The sequence below is a fragment of the Brachionichthys hirsutus genome, chromosome 15, assembly GCF_040956055.1.
Source record: "Brachionichthys hirsutus isolate HB-005 chromosome 15, CSIRO-AGI_Bhir_v1, whole genome shotgun sequence".
Lineage (NCBI taxonomy): Eukaryota > Metazoa > Chordata > Actinopteri > Lophiiformes > Brachionichthyidae > Brachionichthys > Brachionichthys hirsutus.
This window is the reverse complement of record NC_090911.1, coordinates 1,614,722-1,633,466: the sequence shown is the minus strand read 5'-3', so window position 1 is coordinate 1,633,466 and position 18,745 is coordinate 1,614,722. Positions and strand designations below refer to the sequence as shown.

At 45.9% G+C, this 18,745-nt stretch overlaps 1 protein-coding gene across 1 annotated transcript; it reads right to left on the bottom strand.

Annotated features, from left to right (window-relative positions):
- Positions 1-532: 532 nt before the first annotated feature.
- paxip1 (PAX interacting (with transcription-activation domain) protein 1) lies at positions 533-18,004 on the bottom strand. The gene is made up of 23 exons (XM_068748670.1): positions 17,924-18,004; positions 16,641-16,775; positions 15,605-15,648; positions 15,395-15,458; positions 12,988-13,098; positions 12,061-12,136; positions 11,181-11,702; positions 10,668-10,765; positions 9,621-10,425; positions 8,424-8,518; positions 8,173-8,268; positions 7,240-7,377; positions 5,685-5,806; positions 5,374-5,558; positions 5,069-5,112; positions 3,153-3,220; positions 2,976-3,078; positions 2,717-2,885; positions 2,405-2,505; positions 2,085-2,219; positions 1,830-1,905; positions 1,271-1,330; positions 533-798 (listed from the first exon to the last, which is right to left on the bottom strand). Exons 1-23 carry the CDS (start codon positions 18,002-18,004, stop codon positions 782-784), a joined length of 3,345 nt encoding a protein of 1,114 aa, XP_068604771.1. The 3' UTR covers positions 533-781.
- Positions 18,005-18,745: the final 741 nt, after the last annotated feature.

Genomic DNA, 18,745 nt, shown 5'->3' with positions numbered 1-18,745 from the left:
TTTGAGCGCCCTCTGCTGGCAGTAGAGAGCAGCGCACGCCACATGACATTTTCACGTCGCCAGCGGGACACAAACGTTACTATTTAATTTACACCGTGTTATCTCATACTGGGCGGCAGGTGGCGCTGTGGCATCACAGCAATAAGGTGCCAGGTTCGATTCCCATCTGTGGGCTCTCCCGGAGTTCCTCCCACCGCCAAAAACATGCAATTTGGGTTAATGGATTACTCCAGATTATCCGTAGGTGTGAGTGTTTGTAATTCGTGTGGCCCAGCAATGTGCTGGAGAGGTGTCGTGTTCAAAGTCCAGAGACCAGAGTGAGTGTGAGATCAAACACACCTGCTTCCCATTCACACCTGACCTCGTATCACTAACGAAATGGCTATATTTACAGAAATGGGGGGGGGGGGGGTCCTTGCGCCTTTGGGGCAAAGCTACAAATCCCACTCTTTACGCACACGTACATTTGAAAACAAACCTGTGAAAACTTCTTCAGAAAACAAGCGGAGAGATTTCAAAAAACGTACAACTTTTATTCGAAAAGCAGCGTGTAAGTGCTACAGCGATTACACGATCCATATGAAGAACAGGAAAGGTTCAAAATCCTTCAAAATTCAAACATTAACTTCACAAAAATAACGATTTATGTTCAAATTAGTAACAAAAAGCTACAAAATGACAGGACAAGAGTTCACAGAAATAAAAACGGGACTGAATGAAAGTGGCTTCCTGATTCGTTCCTCTTCCTCTTCCTCTTCCTGATGTCATTACTGCAACAGCATCAAGTGAACTTATACGTGTGGCTGTCAAGGAAAACGAAGGGCACCAAATGCTCGCATTTGTTTTGTTACACAAACAGAAAAGCCGGACGGGAATATTTAACTCTTGGAGTTTCCTCCTCTCCTCAGGAGAGGCCTTCTAAAAGATTCTGGAGCGTCTGTTCCACCTTTCATCGAGACCATTCGTGAGGTCAGGGATGGCATTGGGTCAGAAGCCTGGCTTGCAGTCTTCGTCCATCCCAAAGGCGTTGGATAAGGTCGATGTCAGGGGTCATCCACACCGGATCATTCCTATTATTTATGATGAAGTCTGATGATCCTTCTCTCATAGTGCTCTGGATTAATGGACCTTTCATCCCTAAGAACATCTAATTTGACCTAAATTAAATATGCATCCTATATATACATATATATACTCCATGCAAGGAAAAGCAAGTACAGTCAAATCAAAAGTCTCTTCTCCTGAGCCGTCATTGGCTGAAAAGGATATGAGTCATAGTTGAGTTTCTGGGTGAGCACTCCGGTCAGGATGAACTCAGCGGTGTGAACATCTGGCCAACAGACAGCAGAGAACAGCAGAGAACAGCAGAGCACGTTAAACACGGCGGCTACAGACAGCGGCCACCAAGAGTCGGACGATGAGGCAAGTTAAAACGCCGGCGTGGCGTGCAGCACAGACACCGTGCTGTCCACTTAAAATAAAGTTTGTTTTTGTTGGTAAATTATCAGTAGTCCTTTCAGACAAGCCTTCACAGGATCGTTTTAGCAAGAAGATGAGAATTACTCCACATAAGTTTTTCCTTTGTGATGAAGATGATTCTGAACACACTGATCCACAAAACAAAACACCGTAGTATTCATGCCAGGACCCTAGGGGGCGATGGTAGCCACCCAAAAGCAAGACCACAGACTGAGCTCACAACAAAGTTTTATGATTTTTGGGTGGAACTGTTTTTAATACCACATCAGATTTAGGAGCATTCAGCCGCGATGGCTGGGGGCGGGGTAAAACACGGGGGCACCCATTAAGCCAACGACGCATTTACTCACCGATGTTTTTCAAGAAGTACTCTCTGCACAGGTGGAGGTCGTTCTCGCAGGATATTAAAATGATCTCCGGGAGGTTCTAAAACAAAACACCACAGTCAAACCATTTTTACAGAATAATCTGTTGTTTTTAAATTGCATTCCAATAGTTGACTTTGTTGTATTTTAAAGTTCTAATTTTAACAGCCGTTATAATTTAGGACGCTAAGAAAGAGTAATTATATCGGCAGCAGAAGTGAAGCGGGCATTTTTAAGGACCTTGTTCTGTTTGTGCTCAACAATCTTTCTGTAGGAGGGTTGCTTGGCCAGCAGCTTTCCTCCAGCGCTCTCCAGGATGGACTTCATGGTGCTGAGGCTGGGGCAGATCCCCGGGGTGAGGTAGAAATACTTCCCCTACACCAGCCGCCAGAGGAGAAAAGGGCAGCCCGGTTCAGACAGCTTCACCACCGTTCAAGCCCCTTACGCTAGTAGTTACGCTAATAATGCAGCACCGTTACCGTAACGACGGGCGGGTAAAGGGTTAAGACCTTTCCAAAAACACACAGCATGTATGAATAAATATACCGAAGTGGTTTTACCTTAAAGAGTGGCGTACTATTGGCTCGCCTTATAGACTCCTCCAGGCTGAAACTAAACAAGACCTCTGCCTCCGCATCCCTCAGAGTATAACTCTGTTCGTCTGCAACACACAGAGCAATAAAAAAAACAAAGACTCCGGCTGGGGAAAAGTCTTATTACTTTATAATTCCACACATCTCTACTTAGACAACTACGCTGGAAAAATACAACACAAAACAAAAGAGAAGCAAATGGGAAGTCGACCCAAGAGGAAAAGCTGAATCCAAGGATCGGTTCTTTGATTTCTTTGATGAGCGGAAACACACCCGTACCTACAAACTGCTGGCTTCTCCAGCTGTCCTCCAGCCACTCGGGGCTCAGGAGGTGCTTCACTACAGACATGGCCGTGAGGAACTTGACAGTGCGAGTCACCTTACTGGCCACCAGGTGAGTGACCTTCTGACTGCTGTCTGCTACTTCTCCACCTAAAGCGTACAACCTCTGAGGAGAATGAAGAGCACTGAGAACACGCCACAGCAGGAGGACGCTGAAGAAGCAGCGAGCTCAGCACCATCGTTAATGTCTCGGTACCTTCGTGAACAGCTGCACTTGTGTGGGCTCGAAGCCTGTGAACATGACTCTGGGCGTGGACTCGGGAGGAAGCTTCTTACTGGGGGACTGGATCTCCTCCAGCCTGCGAACACGACATTGTCCTTTTACAGAAGTGCACGATCATTTGTAGATCTGATCTCTGGCAGTCACACCGACCTTGCTTTCTTGTTTGCAGGCTGGTTGGTGGAGTCGGTCAACCTCTGCTTCTGTAGCAGCTGGAGATTCTGAACAAGGAGAACGAGTTTGATCATTCACTAGACCCACAGCGATACTAAATGTACGGGGGCAAACGCTAGGAAGAACCTTGGTGAGCAGTCACAACGATTAGCCTCCCTGATGCTAACAGTCAACTTCAAAACGATTAGCCTCCCTGATGCTAACAGTCAACTTCAAAACGATTAGCCTCCCTGATGCTAACAGTCAACTTCTACATGATTAGCCTCCCTGATGCTAACAGTCAACTTCAAAACGATTAGCCTCCCTGATGCTAACAGTAAACTTCAACATGATTAGCCTCCCTGATGCTAACAGTCAACTTCAAAACGATTAGCCTCCCTGATGCTAACAGTCAACTTCAACATGATTAGCCTCCCTGATGCTAACAGTCAACTTCAACATGATTAGCCTCCCTGATGCTAACAGTCAACTTCAACATGATTAGCCTCCCTGATGCTAACAGTCAACTTCAAAACGATTAGCCTCCCTGATGCTAACAGTCAACTTCAAAACGATTAGCCTCCCTGATGCTAACAGTCAACTTCAAAATGATTAGCCTCCCTGATGCTAACAGTCAACTTCAACATGATTAGCCTCCCTGATGCTAACAGTCAACTTCAACATGATTAGCCTCCCTGATGCTAACAGTCAACTTCAACATGATTAGCCTCCCTGATGCTAACAGTCAACTTCAAAACGATTAGCCTCCCTGATGCTAACAGTCAACTTCAAAACGATTAGCCTCCCTGATGCTAACAGTCAACTTCAAAATGATTAGCCTCCCTGATGCTAACAGTCAACTTCAAAATGATTAGCCTCCCTGATGCTAACAGTCAACTTCAACATGATTAGCCTCCCTGATGCTAACAGTCAACTTCAACATGATTAGCCTCCCTGATGCTAACAGTCAACTTCCAACATGATTAGCCTCCCTGATGCTAACAGTCAACTTCAACATGATTAGCCTCCCTGATGCTAACAGTCAACTTCAAAATGATTAGCCTCCCTGATGCTAACAGTCAACTTCAAAATGATTAGCCTCCCTGATGCTAACAGTCAACTTCAACATGATTAGCCTCCCTGATGCTAACGGTCAACTTCAACATGATTAGCCTCCCTGATGCTAACGGTCAACTTCAAAACGATTAGCCTCCCTGATGCTAACAGTCAACTTCAAAACGATTAGCCTCCCTGATGCTAACAGTCAACTTCAAAATGATTAGCCTCCCTGATGCTAACAGTCAACTGTGTGTTGCTTTTGCTGATAAACGGCACGCAGTAGTTTGTCGTTGTCGTTTGTAACGAGTCTCTGGTACATCTCCTGAGGAATTCCAGCCCATGCTCCAGATTTGACGGTCCTGGAGCCTCACGCATCCTTCTGTCTTCAAGATTCCTTCAACCTTTATGAGAGTCCCAGTTGCAGCACGATACCCCCCCCCCCCCACCGTATTCAACCGTGGGACGGTGTTCTTTGGCTCACACGCCTCAACGTTTTCATGGCCAAAGAGCCGTTTCTGTTTGTCTTCATGTTTTGAGTCAGAATATAATGTGAAGTGTTTCCCAGTGAATGGAAATAAAAACTCTTATAAGGAATTTGAGCTTGACTCACATTTTTAAACAGACTGGGGGGGGGGGGGAGCAATACAAAACAAAATAATCATATCATGTATGTTCTGTTGCAAAAGTGAACTATTTTAAAGTGGAAATTTCACATACAAGTTTGGCATTAAAGGCATTATTGATAACTCCTCTGAGAAGTCATCACAAACGATTTAAAGAGATTTCATTCTGTCCGATAAAACAGACGGGATCATTCAGGACTGAGCTCGAGGGGGCGCAGCGAAGGCAGAACTCACCGCTAAAGCCTCGGGCGATACTTTGATGGGCATTCTCCAAGGAGCTGCAGAAGAAAAACGCATCAGTCAAGCGACATTTCATTTCCTTTCTAATCCTAATAATAGTTGCGTGTAATGAAGCTCATCGTTTTGTGGGAATGAAACATCGTTCTGGAACTCGGCTGCTACTTCTCTCATGCCTTGAAGTGCTTTACTTCTTTACACATGTTATTTACCACTGCCAAATACCCCACCATCATTACAAAAACAACAATTACCCCTCATAAAGCTAGTAATAAAAGGCTGGCACATTGTGCTGCACATACTCAGGAGGTTCTGGACCAGCTGCGGGTTTGGGATGAGCGGCTCAGGGTGCGTGTAGATGTTGTATCTGCTGTGCTGGACCTGCCGCAGCGCGTCGAAGTTTCCCAGCAGTATATCACAAAGCCACTGCGCATTCACGCATGGGATTTTCCATTCCTTGGCTTTCTCATACTTAAGACCTACGGGTCTGAAAAGAGAAAAGCAATATTAGAGGAGCAGAAAACACACATCCTAGAATCGGGCATTTACTTTCGTGCGAGTGAAACCCTCACAGCAGGCGAGCCCTGCTGCAGAGTTGCGTTTCATATCTCACTCTTTGCAGATGAGGACGGTGTTACTGCGACACAAATAGCCAGTGTATCTGGAGCCGGCCAGGTAGGCCATCAGCTTCAGGTCATCCCTGTCGGCATCGAAAAAACCCGTCACCGAAATAATCTGAGGGGAAATGGACAGAACCAGAGACAGAGCCATGGTTAAAGAGACATCGTGTTCAAACATCTCCACTACACAAATAACCAAAGTCGGTTTCACACCCGACCAAGCGGACTCGGTTCGATTGGGGAGCTGGAAGTCGTAACACTGTTGCACTTGTTTCGGTTCTGCTTTCACACTGATTTCTTATAGCGCACTGAACCTTCTGAGCAGCATCACGTGGTTGAAAGGGGCGCTCGTCGATTGGACAAAGCAGAAGGGAAAGCCCCTCCCTCTCCCATGCTTGTTTAGGTTTGGAGTGCGAGCTGTACTTCCCTAGACGCACTGCGTAAAGCGTTACTACGTACATCTGGTCCTGTGTTCCATCCGGTGAGCTTTCACACCGCATACGAACAGAACCAGGGTTCGCTTGCAAACAAACCCAGACCCGCGTTTTCAAGCGGACCAGAGTTCGCTTGTTTGATCCGCGCCCGAGTTCGGATGAGCTTTCACACCGGCCCTAACGAGGAAACGAACTGTGGTCCGTTTAAAGCGGACCAAACAGCCGAATGTAACCTGCCCAGGGACCGCGGATGTAAATTAGCATTTTTGCTAAAATCCGGCATATTTACGTCTATTAGATGCGTCTGTATAGATGTTCATTAATGTGCACTGTCCCTATCAAATAAATGAATACATAAATAAAATAAAAATAAAGCAACTTGAAACAACTTGTCCAGAAATGACGGACAGACTGTAGTCAGAAAGGTCCTTTCTAGTCCGGCTCAAATTTAAACCGCTTCGTCAAACTCGTTATTTGTACGCAGTGTTGTTCGCAACTTTTGCCATTGTGATCTCTTTTTTTGAAACATGTTTCTTGTGCATTTGTTTTTTAAATTTACCCTCATTATGGCTGAAAGTTGCTTCTGGCCTATTACAATCAAAATGAAGGAGGAAATATTAGGTAAACACGAAAATGGTGTTCATGTTCCTGAAACATTTCAATGGATGCAGAGAGAAAACACCAGAAAAAGAAAAGCCAGATTCCTGATGTTCCTGTGGAATGTGACTCTCTCTCGAAGAGCTCTCCTTAGGAGTAGTCTTCTTCCTTCCCCTCTTCTCCATCCACCTGCTCCACACAGTTTCAACAACAAAGGTACAATTATGTTTTATTTTTAAGTATTACTGCATAATTTTACTGTGTTCTTCTATAATTTATTTATTTGTCCTTTCTATAGGGGGCAGCAGTGGCTCAGGGGGTTGGGAGCCAGAGTTCAAGTCCCGGTCCGGACAAAAACACGGAGTGGACTGAAGGAACTAAAGGCATGGTCTGTCATGTGTTCAAATCCCAAGAGGAAGTCTTTGCTCATTTGTTAAGAGCTTAGCTCTAAACATCAGATGCCAGACCCCCCCCAACAAACCTGACCGTGAACGATGAACGATGAAGCTGAACATACGTGTTGAGAGCAAGGCTTGGCTCCAGGAGGGAAGGCAAAGGGAAGATGCAGCGTCCGATGAGGAGGGATCATCCTCTTCCTCTTCAGTACCGTGTTGAGCCAATGGGCTGTCACGCAGCGCTTCCCCTCTCTGAGTGCCTGACACAGAAAACGTCAATGAAGCCGTGATACCGATGACAGTAAAGCGAATGACCATTCATCTCCCATCCCAGGTGACGGGCAAGAGGTCACCACTTCACCCAGCGTTGCTATGGAGACCAACATCCATCAGGTGAAAATTAAAGCCACCTATATTGCATGTTTGCAATCTGTGGAGCAGATGGGAATCTGGAAAGCGCAGCTCACAGCCAGTATCCTGAACACCAGGGGTCCCCATCCACCGGGCGCGGCCCGGGACCGGTCCGGGAGGCACGTGTTACCGGGCCGCACAGAAAGACTAAATCATTGATTGATTATTAGAGTCTGTTTTGATGAACGACCAGGTTTTTTCAGATGTAACATTCGCCAAGAATCTCCTCTTGGTCACGTTAGCCCCCCCCCCCCCCCAAATTAACCGGGAAACTAGCACAAATGAGTAAATAACAAGCGTCTGGAGAACTTCATGCGCCTGGGACTACCGTCCAAACGTGAACGGCTGCTCCATCGATGCAAGAACTCCTGCTGGAGATTGTTCAAACACCCTTTTCGTGTCTGGACAGGTTCCTCAGTGTTCCCGACCGGAAGGTCATGCGTTTGCGCCAAAGCAGTCATGCCCGGGGCTTCTGATTGGCTCTCACGGCCGTATGCTGGTGCAGCATGATCTGCAGAGCGCTCTCGTGTGGACGGCGTTCCATTAACAGGTGAAGGGAACGGCCTCCCATCATTCCCATCTCCCCGACCTGCTGGTGAAACCAGGGCCTGCTCCGGGGTGCTGGAGCCCGAACACACTCTCACCTGTAGATACATGTTGCTGACTTGACTCTCACAGAGGAGGTGTGTGCAGCGGCTGGTCAGAGTGGGGTCAACAGCCCCCCCACATGCCTGAATGACCTATGGAGAGTTCAGAACACATGAACTTCCTATCTGTGATGCTAATCATTATTTCTGGTTCCATAGTAAATCATGTTTTAATGCTGATCCTCTGTTTGTAAAGACTTTCGCCGTCTGTCTGTTTGTGTGTGCGTGTGTGTGTGTGTGTGACTGACCCTCTTCCACGTGCCCAGGAGTTGCTTGTCAGCCATCTGTTCTGGGTAGTCAGCCACAGCAAAGACGCAGCCCACCAGGAAGCCGTCCTGTGGGACTGAAAACAACAACAGCAAAACGTCACACAAGCCGAAACCTTTCCGACGTCCAGGCGCAGATTCCACTTTAACTGCTATGACTGAACAGAATTATAGCAAGTCTGCTCCGACACTTACGGGAGGAAAGAGGTGTACCATGCACGGGCGTTGAACTCGCGACCTTCACCACCAGAGGCATCATATTCATTTGAGCTATCAATACTTTTGCACACACACACAAACCTGTCCATTTATACACAAAGAAGAAAGGCAGGTTGTGGAATAAACTGAGGAAGAGGAAATAGATGAAGGGTTCATCAGCCGACGCAGCCCCTACAGCCACTCAACGCATGGCTCCCCCATGCACTTGCCTTTTATTTGATTTATGCATAAGCGACCTCGTTGGGATTGCCACCTTAGAGCGAGACATTTTGTTTTATTCATTTCTTTGATTTGAGCAGCCCCCGTTGGCCCCCCCGTCTCCTTAATGCATTTGCTTGTTCCTCATTTGACTACGTTTCTGTCGAATAAATAGCTTTTATTTTATTATTAATTGATTAATTCTTTTTCCACCACAAGCCCAAAAGGGGGCGTAACACCCGCATACCGCGAACAACAAACTGTGCCTTAAGACAAAGGGCCGCTCATTCAAAGAATAGGATGTACACATCACACGTTACACATTACACCCGTGCAAGTGTGCTAAGCTAAAAAAAAAAAAAAAGTGCTCATCAGGGCCAGAGAGAAGGAATAAAGAAGCTCCTCGGAGCAAAAGACACAAGCATCATCCGAACGCAGCCCACAGCTTATATCACTCACACACACACACACACACACACACACACACACACACACGACTGGTCTCGGCCTCTTGTGACTTAAAGACCCTGGCGACTTTAACATTTTCCTACAAGTCCAGTTGAATCTATTCAAAGCAACTCTGGACAGAAATGAACATTGTGACATCACACAAGCTCACGAGAGCCGGGCCACGGGGACTGTTTGCCGTAATCAATGCTAAAGGCAGCGCGTTTGTCGTTTTTCCACAGTGCCGCTCCGATTTAACAGCATGGCAGCTTGTAGTGACCCCGATCACCCTCCACGGCGATTGTGCACACTCACCGTCTTGCCCTGGTTCATGGCCGAACAGCTGGGAGAAGCAAGACTGCTGGAGGTGAGGCTGCAGTGTTGTTTGTTGGTCCTGCAAGGCCGGCTGGTTCTGCTGTTGCAGTGCTTGCTGCTGAGTCTGCAGGTGCTGCTGCTGCTGCTGCTGCAGCTGCTGCTGATGTAGGAACTGCTGCTGCTGCTGCTGCTGCTGAAGATGCAGCTGCTGCTGATTCTGCTGCTGCTGTAACATCTGCATGCGTTGCTGTTGCTGGAACTGCTGCAGCTGTTGCTGGAGTGCCTGTTGCTGCTGGAGTTGCTGCAAACCGGGCCGTAGGACTTGCTGAGGACGCAGGTGTTGCTGGGAAAAGGTGCGCTGCTGTTGCTGTTGTGAAAACATTTGCTGTTGGTGCATTTGCTGCTGTTGTAGGAAATGCTGCTGCTGCTGCTGCTGCTGGGGCAGCTGGGGCAACTGTGTAAATCCTTGCTGTGCAACCTGTGGCTGTGGCTGCTGATGTTGGTGATGGAGCTGGATCATCTGATGCTGCTGCTGCTGCTGCTGCTGCTGCAGGTGGATCATAGGATGCTGCGATTGCTGTGGTAACTGTTGGTGTTGTTGTTGTTGTTGTTGTTGTTGTTGTTGTTGGGCAGCCTGGTGTGACTGCTGTAGTAATTGTTGCTGCTGCTCTGCTGTGAGAGGCTGCGCGACCAGTTTGGATTGATTGAACAGTAGAGGGTTGGTATTATTAGGGGCCTGAGAATGGCTCTGATTGGCCTGATGATCAACTGGCTTTGTCTGATTGGCTGTCAGATTCTGGATTATCTGGAACAAAAGACAAAGAATTAAAACATTAGGAAAAGTACGACTATCAGAATTTTCATCTCGATGCAACCAAGGAAAAAAGTGTGGTGAAATGTGAAAATAATTAAAGCTGCAGACAGCAGCAGGGAAGTTACGACACAGCGAGAAAGAAGAGAAAGGGGCATCATGATTTTAAACGCAGGATATACGTCTTCCAGAAATACAACCGTGGGGCTCGCTCGCCGTTGATTCCCATTCCTTACATGTGCTACGTTCGGAGGTCGATTGGCCGGCTGCATGTCAGAGTTGTTGGTGATGTTGCGAAGTGTTCTAGCTGCCGAGTTCCACCCGGGGATGCTCTCTGGAAGAACCCATAAGGGACAAACAGGTCTAAGAGTCAGAGACAACACACTGGGACAGAGACATTCCCGTGACCGTGATATGACGAAGCTACAAATACAAGCTTCACAGTGAAAAGTGACATGTTATTAATTCGAATCTCCCAACGACAGTCACTGTTAAGAAGCAACACATTATGAGACGTTCTACTCCTCAAATAACTTTAAAACAACTGCAGTTGGGCAGAAACACCCAAGAACAGTGGCGAGCGCTGATCAACAACCCAAACGTGAGAAGCAGCCCGTGTAAAAACAGCTTGAGACAAACTTTGAGACAAAATGGCCACAGCGATGTTTGCTCCCTCAGAACGCGGGGCAGGTTTTTGACAGAGGTCCAACAGTGACCGTGTAGTGCTCTGCTAGGTTTGTTACGCTAACCTTGCTGTGCGCCGTGACTGCTAGCAGCGCCAGCGCGAACCTCAGCAGGCGCGAGTCCTCCCCTGCTCGGTACAGGAGGCACGGTGGCACAGAGGTTTATCAGCCCACTGCCCGTTGAGGAAGCCGGGTCTTTGTTGCTGGGGGGCCCACTCCGCCGTCTGGCTGTACCTGCTGGAATGGGGGCGGTAGGTGTGGCAACTTCAGCTGGTGTCCAGTTGAGGTTGGTGCCCTCTTTTTCTGTGGAGGAGTCTTCATCAGAGTCATCAAACATGCGCTCGCTGCTGTGCGCAGGCTTTCGGGGTGAGGTTGGGGACATGGATTTAAATTTTTTGGGTCCTGGTCGTCTGTGGGGGCTGGACCCCTCACCAGAAGATCCACCATAGGACAACCGAGATCGCTGAGGGCTGTAGCTTCCATCTGAATGCGAGTGGCGGTCAGACGAGTCTTCTTCACTCTCCTCTTCCTCAGGCCCCGTGTAGGTGAGTCTGGGATGATAGAATGCCTCATTTTTCCTGCTTTTGTCTGTACAAAATTAGAAAAAACTCATTTACAATTGTTTGGCATTTGTTTTCTCATGATGTAACTACAGTCATACCTTGAGATACGAGTATAATCCGTTACTGGGCCGAGCTCAGAACTCAATTTACTGATTGATATCTCAATTTTAAAAAAATGTCCATATAAAATAACTTCTGGCTGTTTTAAAAACACTCGAATCAACGCTAACGATGGAAAAAGCATGTTGATTGCCATATAGACACACACAAAATGATATATTACTGTAATATAACAAAAAAAGTGGTTTTATTACGAGTTCTTACCTACGAGAGACGATAGCGCTAACAGCTTTGTATAGTGCGGAGGAGAGCAGTCACTTTACCTTTAGCTGAATCTGTTATCCAGTCCAGGGTGACGATCTTGATGCCAGGGTTTTTCAGGGCATACTCGAACTTTGCCTAGAAGGAAAAATACAACCAAAGTAGCCACTATATAAATAGACTCTTATAAAGATGAATATAGCAATTTTTCCACAGTCCTGCAAAAAAGTAAAGAACATGCGGCTCCTATTTTTGTGTGTATCGGATATTAAACTGTTTTGGGTTGCCAAATTTAGCTACATATTTAAAAATTAAGGTTTGTGTGTTACTGTAAAAAAAAAAGTGAATTTAATGCATATTTTGCAATATGATTTTTTTTAAAGACTCCATTACAAGTAAATGATAAAATCCAGAATCCAGATCGCTCTCAAAATTTAATGGGATCTAAGTTAAACCAAGACCCATCTTCAGATTTGTATTTCATCAAGATCCATTCAGTTTTCCATAATTCTGCTAACAGGCCTACAAACAGAATTGTTTGAAGAGTTAACAAATCCTCCATGTCCAATGTGGAATTGACTCAGTTATAAAAAGACGCTCGTTAGAAATCTGTTTCTAATATTAAGCGCAAAGGAGACCGAAATGCAAGTGTAGCCACCATTATTTGAAAAATCTTGATCATATCCGGATCCAGAGGGATCCTCCCTCCATGACCGTGTCAAATTCCATAAACATCGGTCAATAATCAAAGTGATCCAGAATCCAGGATCTCTTCTGGATCGTTACCAAAATGTAATCATCTGTTCCCGGTAACATTCCCAACATTCCCTGAAAATGTTATTAAGATCGGGCGTAACGTTTTGAGCTATCTTGCTAACAGACAGACCGCTAACCTCCTTGGCGGAGTTGATCAGGAGTCGGCCACGTTCTAGCCCAGAGCAGCGTGAATGGTTAGAAATAGCACGCGCTGTGTGAAAGCATGCACTTACCCCTTTCGGTTCCTTCACCACTAAGTGTGTGACCTTCTTGTTGAGGTTAAGCTGGCATTCCCCGCCATAGAATGTTATGTAAGCCCACAAGGCATTAAGGTCGTATGGAAGCTGTGTGCAAACAAACAAACACATACAGAAACACACAATGAGCTTTCAAACGTCGGGCAGGTCAGGTCTGAAAATTACTGCTTAAAATGATCTTAGTATTATCAAATTGAAAATCTCTCCTCACTTTAGTCTTGTATGGAGAATGTTAGTCAGATGTTGAGATGTGATGTTCACGGTCAATTACTGCATCAGCCATTTTTAATAAGTGTCACGCAGTACAGTATTATCTAATTGGAGAAAAGACTACACTTGAATATTCAGGCACTACGCAGGCAAGTATACTTGAACACAGTTTCCTAATTCAGTATAGTAATGCAATTATGTCAACATTTCTGAAAGTTCTAAATTGTATATTTCTTGCATGCCTTGCATTCAATCACTCAGCAGATGCATGCTATGCAAATCTCTTAAAAAGATCTACATCTAATTTAGTTTCAAAAGGGAAGAATATGGTTTTACTATAAAGTATTTTTCCAACCAAACCCACTTTATTGGGATTTCATCTTTAACAGTGAAGTTTCAAACTTCCTGTTTCATAGTGAAACATTCACTGGATACTCTAGGACTGCTAAAAAAATAAAATACAAATAATAAAAAAAGCCTCAAATGCACCATAAAACTTTCAAGCAAGCCAAATTAATGTCACTCAATATTCAATAACTTCTCATCACTACAGTTTTGACATTTTACTGACCCAATTGCAAATTCATCAGGAGGAATCTCAAAAAGGAGTTTCTTAAATTGGAAAAATAAAAAACAGCATCACATTTTCTCCCAATGCCTTCTGCAAAAACCTGCCACATATAATTCTACGGCATTATGCAGAACGCGGGGGAGAGTCTGAAGGGGTGCCACCCCCACATACCCTCTGCAGGGAGGGGTTTTTGGAGGCCTTGGATGCCGAATGTCCTCCTGACTGTGGTTTAGATTTAGCCAGGGCGGCTAGGTGGAGCTATAGGAGTCTGACGGTTTTCACAGATTAGCTGACTCGTGTTTTACTGTGGGGACATCATGGCATATTCAGAAAACATGACAAAAGTATTTTTAGCTAACTACTGCAAACTACTGAAGTGGAATGTCTTTAAATCACACAAAAATGAAAATGACATTTATAATAGCTAACTTGCTGTTGAGTTAATATCATGGCTGTAATATATATACTTTTGAAAACATTATTGTTTTGGAGTTGTTTGTCTTTAATTAGTAGGACAGCTGAAGATGTATGCCAAGAAATGCGAGTACCGTAATTCCCGGTGTACAAGCCGCTACTTTTTTCCAATATTTTGAACCTTGCGGTTTATGCAACGACGCGGCAAATTTACGTATATCTTCCCACTTTCGTTACGAGCCGTGTTTCGTTAAAGCCTATTTATTTTCGTTACGAAATTAACGCCCGCCCGCGCAAGCGGGGCTTTCCCCCCGGGCGGGCGCCGTAGCTGGGGAGATCCGCGAGAAGGGCCCGGCGCGCGTCCAGAGTCGCCGCCGCCGGACCGCCGCCTGCCCGCCATCCGCTACGCGGTGTCGGACGCGCCGCCCCGCGGGGAAGGAACCCACCCCCTCGACCTCCCGGGCGTCCCCACCCCTGCCGCACCACACTCCCGCGGACGGAGGATGAGGGGCACGGGGGCAAGGGGGACGGGGACACCCCACCAGGCGGGCGCGCGCGCCGCGCAGCCTCCGACGGGCGGAGAGGGGAGGGCGACGGGGCGACTGCCCCCCCAGCCGCAGCTCGAGCCCAGCCCCGCTTCGCACCCCAGCCCGACCGACCCAGCCCTTAGAGCCAATCCTTATCCCGAAGTTACGGATCTAATTTGCCGACTTCCCTTGATCTAACATGCCAGAGGCTGTTCACCTTGAAGACTTGCTGCGGATATCGTTACGAGCCGTGTTCCGTTAAATATCATTTGTCTCAATGCACTTGCGGCTTACGAATATGTGCGGCTTATTTTAGTACAAAATATATTTTTTTTTTAATTCAGTGGGTGCGGCTTTTTCACAGGTGCGCATAATAGTTCAGCAATTACGGTAAGAGTAGGGGGTAATCATGCAGCAAAGGGCTGCGAACCCGTGACCACTGCATGAAGACCAAAGCTACTGCACACAGGGAGTATCTAAACCGCTGCGCTACCGGTGCTCGCAAGAGGCTTTAAAAATATGATATACGTAGCAGATCCATACTGCTGCGTTAAACGCATGTTGGGGGCTGATCCCTTTGTATTTCGGGGGGCTGTTGAGGCAAACCCATCCCAGGTTTGGAGCATTTCTGACGACACACGCTTACACGTTACACACTCACCCGAGGAAGGCAGGCTGTAACACCGAAGAACAACTGTCCTGATTCTGGAGAGAATCCTGTAACTCTGATGTTGCCGATTATGGAAAAACAAACGCAGCAATGATGCCATTTTGAGGGATTCAAATATATTTCATCATTACTTGGATCAACAACATGCCAACCGACATTTCATCATTTGTTTTCTTTTTGGACTGTATCGTGGAAGGATACGGTAGCAGGTCACCACATCTGACCGAAAGGATTACCCAGGACGGCTGAAACATGAAGACAACAATAGTTACTGCTTCACATTCCACTTTCTCTCACTTATACTTATTTAAAGGGGCTTTAAGTCATTGTTTACACAGTAAACACGTCAGACATGCCGTAAATAACCAGGATACATTAATGAATCACGATGAGTGAGAACAGGCAGGACAGGCAGGACTGAAAGTCCAGTACATTACTAAAAACAGACGGGATGTGTGCCCCAAATGGAGTATGGAATTAAACTAACAAATGTACTGCACAAATGACAAAGTCCAAATTTTTATGGAGACGTAAAGAAGGCCGAGGACTTCAGGTACCTCGGGTCAACAGAGCAGAGTGATGGAGAGAATGTGGAAAGGAGGTGAAGAATCGTGTGCAGGCAGGCTGGAACGGGGGGAGGAAAGTATCAGGTGTGCTCTGTGATAGGACGAAGGGACAGGTCTACAAGACAGTGGTGAGGACAGCCATGATGGACGGCTTAGAGACAGTGGTGAGGACAGCCATGATGGACGGCTTAGAGACAGTGGTGAGGACAGACATGATGGACGACTTAGAGACAGTGTCTCTGAGGAAAAGACAGGAGGCGGAGCTAGAAGTGGAGGAGATGAAGATGCTGAGGTTCTCCTTGGGAGGGACCAGGTTGGACAGGATTAGAAATGAGACAATAAGAGGGACAGTGAAGGTTAGACGTTTTGGAGACAAGGTCAGAGAGACCAGACTTTGATGGTTTGGACATGTCCAGAGGAGAGACAGGGACTATATCGGTAGAAGGATGCTGAGGATGGAGCTGCCAGGGAACAGGACTAGAGGACGACCCAGGAGAAGAGACATGGACGTAGTGAGGGAGGACATGAGAGTGGCTGGTGTTGGGGAGGACGATGCAAAGGACAGGGTGAAGTGGAGAAGGTTGATTTGCTGTGGGGACCCCTTACGGTACAAGAATAAAGTACAGTAGTAGCAGTAGTAGTATGAACATATACTTTAACACAACCCTTACCTTGACAACAGGCAGGTCAAAAACCTCTCTGGACTCGCCCACCTCAGGGTTGTCACCATCCTCCGCTATGATGTGCGTCGCCAGAGCGTTGTAGGACACCTCCTTCCCTTTCCCCGCTTTAAGGAGCTGCGCCACCTGGACAAGAGGTGGAATAAGAGCCATCAAATTCTACTTCAGGCCAGACAATTATAACTTGCGCAAATAGAAATAGATTTTCATTATTATTATTAGACGCGCTTGTGTCCAGACAGTCGCAGCCCCACATATGTTGGGGTTTGTGGTAGAATGGCTACTTCATGGATGCCATTTTCAGACTACTGTGGATATTTACATCGTTTCGCTAACCTTTGATCATACGACGTAGAACTGCCATACCATCAGAAAACGTAAAACAGAATTTCATACCCTATTATCATCTTTCTGATGAGTCTGTCAGCTATAGAGATATAGCATCACCCAATCATTAAAACTACTGCCTGTGAAAAAATATATCAAAACGGAAACATCTGATGCATAATTGCATTAGTAAACAGTAAAATTGACTCCGACTTTGGTAGAAAAGCTACTTCTGCGTGTTCTTCATTCTTCACAGACGTAGCGTGTCCGCCATGTTTCCCTGAACCGCACGACGATGCTCCACCTTTATCATTACAAACCATAATGGAATGTATATGTTCATACGCAACATCTGCAGTATATAAACACGCTCCTCTCCTGCGAGCCACTATTTGGCAGGAAGTGAACCTCGGTACCACAGGTCTCCGATCGCACAGGCAAATATCGGTGACGCATGCGCAGTAAGAGGCGCCCAATTTAGCAAGATGTTGACAATCGAAGGTTGATACACAGCAACGATCCACCTTATCTTCTTCATCTCGACGTTTTACTACGCAACACTACCGCACAGCAGAAATAATGGTTTACGAAAAGCAACCTGACAAACGACCGATTTGTGTACCGCATCGAGCCGGTGTGATACGCCGCATTCTGTTAGCTCGCAGCTACCCTGTCCGTCTTTCTGCGAAACTCATATATAATGCTAAAGAGGAGCACGGGAAGTACCGTGCGTGGTAAAGTTGCGTTCTATCCACAGCTGAGTGTCATACGCACAATCACGCACACAGATTTACACCGTATAAAATGTGGCCGGTCACATACTAGCTCAATGTTTGTCAAATAGCATAGCACTAGCTGCTAGCATCCACAGCAAAGCCTCATTTGAGCAGGATGGATCGCGCAAGTTAGCATGCTACTAATTTAGCGGCTAACGTCGAGAGCCTCACCTTCTGGTCAATGTCCCCTACAACGTAGAATTTGACATCTCTGAAAAGTTCGTCGGAAACCTTGTTTTCCTCTTCAGACATGATTATCCATTGATTTGATAAGATGTAATATTTAAAAAAACACCCTAAAGCCGTATTTCAGCTGCTAAATTTGAGCGCACAGTCAACTAAACACACTCTAGCGCCAAATCGCTGAGCGCGCCGTGGACTACATGATTGTGAAATGTTTAGGGGGGTCACAGATGCGCCATTCGTTAAGTATTTATTTATCTGTTCTTGTTAAGTAGTCTTAACGAATTATGTGAGTCATTGTACCTTTATATAAAAGGGATCATACTAAACATTTGTGATTTGGTGGATTTATATGGACTGATATTCATAAATACGTTTTCTAATGGAATTTAACCCCCCCCCTGCATAACGCGAATTGAAGTTCAACCTAGATTATCCACACAAAACATCAACATGAGAACATTTCCTGTCATGAACAATCAATAAGAAATCAGTACCCAGAAATGAATTCAATTATTGTGAACAACGTCTTTAATTTTGAATCAATAGAAACATAAATATGTATAGTTTTTTTTAAAGAGGACTTTCAGAAGAAACATATGCTAAAATTAACAAAAGAAGAAAATGCATATTAAAAGGAAATGTCTTTGAAACACTACTTATTGCCTGTAACAGCGAGGCCCGAGAGCACTCTTTATTATACAAAAAGGAAAAATATGACAAAAATACATCAGAAAAAACATTGAAATAACTAAATCTACTCGATCTTTGTCAGAAAACGTTTGGGATAATGTAAGAATATTTACTCTG